This window comes from Orcinus orca, chromosome 13 (assembly GCF_937001465.1).
Source record: "Orcinus orca chromosome 13, mOrcOrc1.1, whole genome shotgun sequence".
NCBI classification, from domain to species: Eukaryota; Metazoa; Chordata; class Mammalia; order Artiodactyla; family Delphinidae; genus Orcinus; species Orcinus orca.
In genome coordinates this window covers 9926586-9936593 of record NC_064571.1, presented here as the reverse complement: position 1 = coordinate 9936593, position 10008 = coordinate 9926586, and the positions used below count along the sequence as shown (strand labels likewise).

Genomic DNA, 10008 nt, shown 5'->3' with positions numbered 1-10008 from the left:
GACCCTGTGACTCAACTGGATCTCAGTGGTATCTTCAGGAGCTGTTATCCCAGGGTAATTGTACCAGAAAAGGCCACTTTCACTGAGTCCACTTAAATTTAAGGTAAAATTTTACATTATTAGGAGCAAAAGGTGATTGGGGCTATATCCTGAAAAATACAAGTTAAGAAATGATAGCAAGTTTGTCACGTGTTTAACAAAATTTGCTACCAGGTGTTGACTGAGGGAAGTCTACAATTTTTTCATCACGCACCAAGATGCTAACAGAAGCTCATATTCGACCCCATCGAAAAAAAAGAAACCAGAGGCTTAGTCGAATTTCCCAAGGGTTTCTCAGTGTTTTTTCAATTATCCTCTTTAAAGGAAATTTGATGTGCTCTTTCTCTACTTTCCCTTTTTCAGTTGGGAACTGTCTAATTCTAAACCCTCATTAATCCCAAGCTTTGCAGAAGATTCTCTGACATGACCTTCTCATTCCTTCTATCCTGAGTCATTTTTATAATTTGCAGTTTCACTGGGCATTCGACTTGCCTCCTCTTGCTTTGGGTGTAATAAGGGTGGGCAGCCTCAAGAAATGCCCTCTCCTGGTCCTGTTTTCCTTCACCCAGACCACCCCGCCTCTCCCCACCCCCAGCAGACCCTGGTCCAGTCTCCCGGCTGGTACATCTCACTGCTCAGCTCCATCTGCATCCAGCTACTTAGGAAGTGTTTGCAGGTACAACTTCTGGCCAGTGGGCAGGGCTCCTTGCTAAGGGCAGTGCTCCCAGGAACCCACGTGGCCTGGGGAAGGGGGCATTTAAGAAGCCTGCTGGGCAACAGCAGAAAGGTCCTCCGATCACAGAGACTGGGCGTCAACTGAGCACCTACTGTGTGCTGGGACCATTGGTCCCTCCAGGTGTGGGATGGTGTCTGCCCCCCAAAGCTTCTCGTGGCTGGCATGCCTCAGCTCTGCCTCTGGGTCTTGGGCAAAAGGGAACCTCCTATGGGGCACATCTGGCTCCCACCCCAAGGGCAGGTGGGACATGCCTTAGAGGTTGCCTGCTTGGTGGCCCTGGCTTGGACCAAAGGGCAGGTCACACTGCCCTTTGCACTGTGTGACCATCTTGGCTGCCATGTTTGGAGCTCCTGGCTTGGGTCAGACACTGTGGAAGCACCTCCCATGTAGAGAGCCTCCTGTCATCCTCCCAGTGGGCACAGTAGACAGCTATGACTGTCCTTGTACAGGTAAGGAGACAGACTCACTGAGCAGGTGAGAACTGGAGCTGGGTCTGGGGCCAGCTTCTTCCGTCCCTGAAGCCCTGTGCTCACTCACTGTCCTCAGGTGTCCAGACCTGTCCCCATGAGGGTCTGTCCTCTGGCTGCTTCTCAGGAAGTGACAGTGAGACAAGACCTTGTAGTAGACCTGCTATCAGTGAGCAGAGGACGTCAGAGGGGGATGAAGCCGGGCATGTGGGACAGACCCGGACCGCTAGCAGGGCTTGCAGGAGGCCACACAGCCGAGTCCAGGTCCTGGGCACCGTTGTCTTCCTGAAAGGGGTGGGCTGCTCTGAGCTGCAAAGTCATGGCCAAGCCTGTCCAGGCAGCGGCCGAGCTCCACGCTGCAGTCCCGACAAAGCCAAAGGGCCCCCGGGCCAGATGACGCTCTGTGAAGAAGGTGAATAACTGGATGTCTCTAAGTTCATAGAACAAAGAGCTATGTCCCTCCACGGGCCTGAGAAAGGAGTAAGAAGTCAATGTCTGTACGTGACCAAGAGGCAAAGCTTGCAGCACAGAACAAACCATGGTGACTACAAGCTTGGGTGAGGGTGTGCGTCTCTGGACGGAGAGAAGGAGAGGCAGCCGTGGATCAAATCCCGCCAGGATATTCGGGGTGCTTCTACCTGTGACTTCAGTGCCTGTGGCCCCCTTGCTCTATGGGGGCTCTGGGGACACATCCTAAGGGCCTTCCCTGGGCAGGGCAGGCGGCCTGGGAGGGGCTTCATCACACGTAGTCCCCCTCCAGGAACCGAGCCCCTACCCCTTGCTGCGCTCCCAGTGGGTCCCACCAGATCCGCCCTTCTCCTGGAGAGGACAAAGCGTAGAGGAGCTGGGCTTCACCGACATGCCCGAACCGAACTCTAAAAAGCACCTCTTATCAGAGCCCCTGCGGCAGCCCACGTGCGGGATTTAAGGCCTCTCCATGCTGACCTTAAAGAGACACAGGCTTTGCACTGCCAGCCGTGGCCCGTGGGCCGTGGGCCAGTGCAGCCTTCAAGCCCACACAAGGGATGATTGTTCCCGGGGTCACAATGGGGCCTCTGAGGGCCAAAGTGCCTCTGGCCTGGCCGAGTGCTCCTACACACATGGGCATCCGCCCAGGGCATTTAGAATAACACGACTTGAGAAAAAGACTGAAAGTGATTTTCCCCGCTCTCTGCATGACTCATGGGCTTTGTTCTCATGGGCCTTGTTCAGCAGCCTCCAAGAACTGGGGTGCTGGAGGCAGGCGCTGGGGTTCCTAGCTGTGCCCTCTCTCTTCTCTCACAGGTAATCTGGGACAATCACAGTGCCAGGCTCTAGACATGGTACCCAGAGAGGTTTGATACATGCAGGGCGTTCAGCTTCCAAGACGTCCTTCAGCCAATTTGTAGTCAAGGAGAGCCTGGTAGGAGGCAGGCGCCCAGGGACGTGATGGGAGAAGCCTTGCCAACAACACTGGCTGCTCAGTGCTGCTTAAAGCACTTTACTTATTCACTTAATCCTCATGACAACCCTATGTGGTGGATACTGTTTAGACGAGGACTCTGAGGCGAAGAGAGGTTAAGTGATTTACCCAAGGTCACAAAGCAAGCAGGCGTGACTCGAGTTCCAAGGGTCTGGCTCCACGGCCCCCAGTGTTACCTGTCATGTGCCACATCTCACAGGACCAGGGGGCACAGACCTGCCGAGCGAGTCCTTCAAACCCACAACGCTGACAGACGATACAGAAGGTTCCAGACTACACACAGGGACTTTCAGGAAACGCAGGCCGAAGCCCAACCCGCCAAGGAAGCGTGTCTGATATGAGAACACCTGCAGGCAGGGAGTCTTCCCCAGGCAGAGCCGGGACAATGATCCAGCCAGGTGGGGCGGGGGAGGGGAGGCGTCCAGAGGTCAGGAGAGTCTGACATGGCCCTGAAGGCGAGTACCTGTTGGCAGGGGCAGCTCTCCAGGTGAGAGATGCTATGGGTGTGGGCAGTAGCAGGGGTGGTGGGGGAAGAGCGGCGGACAGGCTGGGCTGGGGAGGTGGGATAGACCTGACCAGGTTTTGGTGAACAGAGATCCCATGGAAGGCAGCGGCTGAAGACACGGACCCTGAGCCTGCACACGTGTGTGACCTCTCAGCCTCAGGGCCCTTGCCCACAGAAGGGGAATATTCATCCTGCCTCACAGGTTGTTGGGAGGATTCAAGAACTTGGTTCAGGTAAGCACCTAGGACCAAGGAAGGCTGAGGCAGTGTCAGCTGGGCTCACCATCATGGGAATGAAGGAGGAAAAGGTCTAGAATGATCCTAAGTCTCTAACCTGGGCAGATGATGGTTATTGGCATTGTGTTTATTAATTAACCATGTTCCTGACATTGTCAGAAACTCGGACTGACACTTTTGCTTTTCCCCACAGAACTGAACATTTAATCAGCCATGACATACTTTAAAATAGCCCCACCTAGAGAGAGTGGCATAGACATATATACACTGCCAAACGTGAAGTGGATAGCTGGTGGGATGCAGCCGCATGGCACAGGGAGATCAGCTCGGTGCTTTGTGACCACCTAGAGGGGTGGGATAGAGAGGGTGGGAGGGAGGGAGACGCAAGAGGGAAGAGATATGGGAACATATGTATATGTATAACTGATTCACTCTGTTATAAAGAAGAAACACACCATTGTAAAGCAATTATACTCCAACAAAGATGTTAAAAAAAAAACAAGCCCCACCTAGTTGATGACAGACTGAAATCATACGGAAGTAATCACAACTCAGGAATACAAAACAGGGCAGGTGGCCACTGAGAATCTTGTCTCAGACACGTCCCTGCACCACTGAGAACTTCAACATTTTCTTAACTATATCAAACCAAGGACACCAGTTGTTTTTCAAACAACATCTGTGGTCTCAAGGCTGTTCCCCCTTCTAACTACACAATCACTTCAGACTCCAACTGATCCTTACCTCCTGCCGGCTCCAATTATAATTCTTGATCAACAACTCGTAACTAACTGTGGCCTTGCGGGTTTTGCCTTTATAAGCACTCTCCATTTTGTCGTCCAGCAGAACACGATTCAAGTGCTTCTTGAATCTGGCTCTCCTGGGCTGCAGTCCTAAAAAACCCCAAATAAATGCCTCTTTATTTCCATTAAGTCTTCATTCCCCAAATTTTGATTAACAGAGTAAACCAACTTTCAGTCCCTTGGGAAGGAAGCCATTTCTGCCAGAGCCCTCTGACCGCCAAGTGCAGGTCACTGTCATGGTCATGGTCATCTGACCAGACCCTTCAGTCCCTTAGTTGCCCAGGCATGAGTAGCCAGACCTAACAAGCTTCACTCCTCCCTCCTGGGGGCAGTGCTGGGAGGGGTCGGGGACATTCCAGATGAAGAACAGGAGGCTGGAGAGGCCAGGAGACTCACCTGAGCACCCAGTAAGTTAGCGCTGGAGCAGGCACGCAGCCTCAGGGCTCCCGGGCACCCTCCTCTGAAAGCTGCCCCCCTTGTCTTCCTGCCCCTGCCACCCTCCTCTTTTTCCCTCCAGTTTTATTAAGATACAATTGTCATATAACATTGTAGAAGTTTAAGGTGTTCAACATGATGATTTGATCTATGTATATATATACTGTGAAATGCTACAAATGCTTTAATTAACATCCATCACCTCACATAGTTGACACAATCTTTTCTCCTTGGGATGAGAACTTTTAAGATTTACTCTCTTAGCTACTTTCAAATATACAGAAGAGTGTTGTCACCTATTGTCATCATGCTGTACAAACACGCCCGGGACTTATTTATCTCTAACTGGAAGTTTGTACCTTTGACCATTTTCACCCAATTCTCCAACGCCCTAGCCCCACTTTGGCAACCACAAAACTGATCTGTTTCTATGAGGTAGTTTTTGTTTGTTTGTTTTAGATTCCATATGTGAGATCATACACTGTCTTTCTCTGACTTACTTCACTTAGCATAATCACTATCCCAGAGAGACACCTGTACCCTCACGTTCACTGCAGCATTATTTACAGTCGCCAAGACACGGAATCAATCGAAGTGTCCACTGACAGGAACTTGAGGGCGTTGTGTCTTCCTCTTTTAAGATATCCCACCGCTTTCTGCCACTTGCACTGAGGCAGAACAGAGAGAGGGGCTAACTTAGCAACCTGCACTGACCACAGGGCAGGAGGTCAAAAAGAGCCATCCCTGTGAGTGTGGAGGTTCAGTGCCTGGGCTGTGGGGCCCACCAGCTGCCCTGCAGACTTCAGTTTCTGGGGTAAGAACGGATGACGACCTTGCGAATCACCGGACAGCATCCACCAGCGGCTCGGGAGGGGCACGGCCGTCCCTGAGAGTCAGGCACAGATCACCCAGCCCACTCTTTGAACACTGTACCACGAACATCTGTGACGATGCCGACGCGTCCCCACACCCAGCCTGCTCCCGGTGTCCTGCTCTCCACACCACCAGCCTCTGCTCTTTAACCATACGAGCACCTCGCCCACCCCCACCTCCCAGGCAGATGCCCTGACTGGTTGCTTCTCTGCAGATGCTCGCCCTACCCACCCCCCAACAGGACACAGTGAGGCTAGAAGGACCGAGGGGCTCTCAACAGCTCCCAGGAGGAAGAAGTTCTTTGGTCCCAAGGGCCCCTCCTGGGACTCATTCCTATCGCCCCGGTCGGGAAGGGATGGCAGGCAGGGCAAGTGCAGGTGGACAGACAGCATATTTCTGCCAAGCCCTCACTTCTAAAAGTGGGGCAGGGGCCTTCAGCCTCGGCCTGTGCCCTGCCTTGGGCAAACAATGCCTGGAATGCACCCCGAGACAGCGTGCCTGGAGAGCTGGCCTCTTCCTCCAGATGCTCTGATAGGGCTGCCCGCCCTTCACCCCACTCTCCTAAGTCAGGTGGATTTCTGGCCTCTGACTCTAACAGGGGAAAGATCCTGGACCCTTTTGGGGGTCTCCCGACAGGGTGTCCTCCGTGGCCGGGCACAGCCCTCAGCGGTAATGGAAGGCGCAGGGGACTCTGGCCTCACCAGGCAGGGAGGTGGGGGAGGGTTAGGGGGAGAGGAAGCTGCCACGTGGTCACCATAGGGCCCCATCCTGCCCCCCTGCACCCGCTCAGCTCTGCTCCCTCCTGGGATCCACACGAGGGCCCCCAGTGGCTGGCGTGCACCCCCAGTGGGACGGAAGCTAAGAGCTCCCCACGTGTTCTCTGCCGTCACCTCACGGCGATCCTACCAGGCAGGTGTGGTCACCGTTTCCACGGCGCAGCCTCTAGATCACGCCCCGCTGAGGCCGCTGCTAAGAGGCTGAGCCCAGCCCTGAAGCAGGGAGGCTGAGCGGGCGCCCAGGCAGGGAAGGAGCCATCCCGGAAGAAGCATCGCATTCCCCACCTTCCCCGGTCCCCTCGAGCACCTGCCTCCCCCGCTCCCCCAGCTCCGTACAGGTTCTCAGCTGCCCCGGTTCACCTTCGGGGCTTAAAGGGACTACGGCTCCCGAGGATGTTGCATTTTAGCAGGAGACCCTGAAAATCTGCAAGGAAGGATTTAACGGTGTTTGGCCACCAGAATCCCATCCTTCCCGGCCCCGAAATCTTTCTCTCAAGGAGACTCTTCTTCCCGCTGGGGTGAGAGAACAGACCCACAGGGAATGGAACCCCCCCTCACACCCCCAACCCTGAGGAGCAGTAAGGAGCCCCAGCTGGACTCCGCGAGCTCCGGTCTCCTGGGCCCAGAGAAGTCATTTCCCAGAACAGCTGTGAACAGGAACACACGCGGCTGCAGAAGCCGCCGGGGTCCGGAGTTGGCAGGAGGCAGGGAGAGGTGCCCGGGACAAGGGCAGCAAAGCGACATGCAAGACGGCTCTCCTGTCACTTGCCCAGAGGGTGGGCACTAGCGTCACTGGCAAAGCTCATTAACAATTCCTAGTATATAAAAACAGAATCTGAATAATAAAGTCTAAGCTCTTTTCCTCCTCTCTTTTCCTTTGTGCTCAGTCTGGTGTCACTTGGTCAAAGGGTGCCTCGAGCAGTGGCTTCGCACCCGGCACTTCAGACAGAGTTCCCACAGCCAGGGGCTGCGCCTGACCACTCAGCTCGGCGGGCCGTGCGCAGACGGTGCCCAAGACACTCAACCCAAGATGGCGGCGGCAGGCGGTGTGCAGAGACGTTGCCCCGCCCTTCAGTGTTAAGTGCAGTGAGCAATGCGCCTGCGCTGGACCTGCAGGAGCCCACCCGGCCCTCCATGGAAGAGAACCTGATTGAGCAGCCCGGCCCGTAGCCTTTCGGGAAAAGCGTGTACTCTGAGGCCGCTCACACCTCTCCATTCTTTTATCAGAGAATAAAACTTCCCTTCGCTTCTGAATCGAACTCCCTCTCGTTCTATTGGCACAAGTGATGCCGGACAGAAGGACCTTTGTTGGGGCCTGAATCCAAAGTGTCAGTAAAATGACTACTTTTCTTTTCCTTAAAATAATTTTATTTCCCATAGGGTTAATATCTGTGGTTTTTTGTTTTGTGTTTGTTTTTAAAGGGGAGGGATTTATTTTTTTCTATTATCATTAATTCAACCAAAATACTGTAGCAGTTTTCTAAATCTCTCAAGTTGTGAGATGTGTCAGATATTCCCTCAGTTTTTTTTTTTTTGACGTTAATAAGTCTCTCCCAGAGCTTTGCAATCTGAATTGGTTGTCCTGTTGGGACCTTGTGCCCAGCTGTCCCCTCATCATCACTCTGCATGTTCTCTCCCTGCCACGTTGCTCTCTGGTTTCCTGTGGTCCATACAACCCTTGCTCCTTGTTTGGCTCACTCCTTCATTTGGGGGAGCACATGCTTTAGTTACTTCCTAGGAAACAGGTCAATGGGGACTGAGGTGATTGCTTTTAGACTGCTTGTGTTTGAAAATATTTTATTCTACCTTTGCACTTGATTAATAGTTTAGCAGGGTATATACAATTTGGGTTAAAAATAATTTCCCTCCAATCATCAAATAAATAACAGCTCTGAAATCTTGAATGCAACAGAGCAATGCTTCACATATACATAGCAGATATACATTTGATTATCATTATTCACAATAACTAGGTTCTATAAAGTCACCACAAACACTGGCTTGGTAAATACTGAACTACTGCTCCTAGGATAAATACAGCATTAGGTTCTATAAGTCTATGGTCACTACATTTTCACCAGTTGGCAAATACATCCCCTTGTTTTATCTGTGTTTCTGTTTAAAGACACCTTATTTAATGTATTTGGTTGATTCACTAACACCGAATTCATGACTAACAGCACTATGATTCATTCCTGAATGAAGCTTGCCTAACACAGGTATTTTCCCCATAAGGCACATTACAGCCTTTTTGCGCTTAGGGACACTAGTCAGCACTAACTGTGCTGCACTAACTGCACCATTTTAAAAAGTAAAATCACCAACAAAGAGCACAAAAATGCAAAACACATGGCACTAAATAGACCGTGAAAAGGATACTTGGCTACAGGACAAGGGCTGAAACATGAAAGCAGAGCACCACCTTGTTCAACCTCAGCCAGAATGTGCACATCAGGCAACTCAAATTCCCAAGTACCCTGCACATGTCCACAAATGACCCAGAAGTACCATGAGGATCCACTTCAGGGGTAAAATGAATGTTAGCAAGTTGGCAAATTCACAGTACAGAACAAATAATGAGAAGCAAGTGTACATATTGTCAGAGGGATGCATGACCCAAGTTGGATACAAGTCCTTTGTCAGTTATATGTGTTGTGAATATTTGCTCCCAATCTGTGGCTTGTCTTTTTGTTTTCTTTTTCTGTCTTTTGAGAAGCAGAACATTTATTTTTATGAAGACTGGTCTACCAATGTATCTTTTTTATGATTTATGTTTTTGTGTTTCTAAGACAACAGTTATCGCCTACCCTGAGGTCTTCAAGATTATCTTCTAGAAATTTTATTGATTTAACTTTTATATTTAGGTCTATGATCCATTTTGAGCTAACTTTTGTGTGTAGCCTAAAGTAAGGTCAAGCTTTTTTTTTTCCATTTGAATATCCAAGGGTTCCAGGCACTAAATGTTGAAAAGACTATTCTTTTCCTCCTTGAATTACCATGGAGTCTGTCAAAAATCATTTGACAATATATGTGTAAGTCTGAAATTGCAGAAAATCAGAGAGTTCCATGATGGCCTAGTGATTAGGATTCTGGGCTTTCACTGCTGTGGGCCGGGTTCAACCCCTAGTTACAGAACTAACATCCCACAAGCCACATGGCCAAAAAAAAAAGTACCCTCTGAAATTTCAGAAAATCAAAGGTAAAGAAAAGCCTTGAGAGAAGCCAAGGGAAAAAATATCTCACCCATAGAGAAGCAAAGATAAGAATTACATCCATCTTCTCCTCAGAAATCATGCAAGTAAGAAGCGAGTGGAATGAAATGTTTAAAGTATTGAGGGGAAAAAAATCTCACCAAACTTGAATTTTGTATCCTGTAAAATTATCTTTCAAAAGCAAGGGAGAAATAAAGACTTTCTCAGACAAACAACAATTAGGGAATTTGTCAAGTAGACTTGCCTTGCAAGAAATGTTAAAAGAAGCTGTTCAGAAAGATGGAAAATGATATAGGCCAGAAACTCGGGTCTGCATCAAGAAAGGAAGACCATTAAAGAAGGAATAAGTGAAGGAAAAATAAAAATTTTTTCTTAGTTATCTAACATAAAACAGTTCAAAATAAAAATAGTCACAGTGTATCATTGGTTATAAATTATGTATAAGTGAAAAGAATGACATTAAG

The 10008-nt window shown here is 50.1% G+C and overlaps 1 protein-coding gene across 1 annotated transcript in view; it reads right to left on the bottom strand.

Moving 5' to 3' along the window:
• Positions 1–2952: 2952 nt before the first annotated feature.
• Positions 2953–10008, bottom strand: part of MRPS5 (mitochondrial ribosomal protein S5) — a 36993-nt gene continuing 29937 nt past the window's right edge. Inside the window, exon 12 of the mRNA XM_033401924.2 lies at positions 2953–4338. Coding sequence (XP_033257815.1) covers positions 4300–4338 — 39 coding nt within the window. The 3' untranslated portion in view covers positions 2953–4299. The remainder of the gene's footprint in view (positions 4339–10008) is intronic.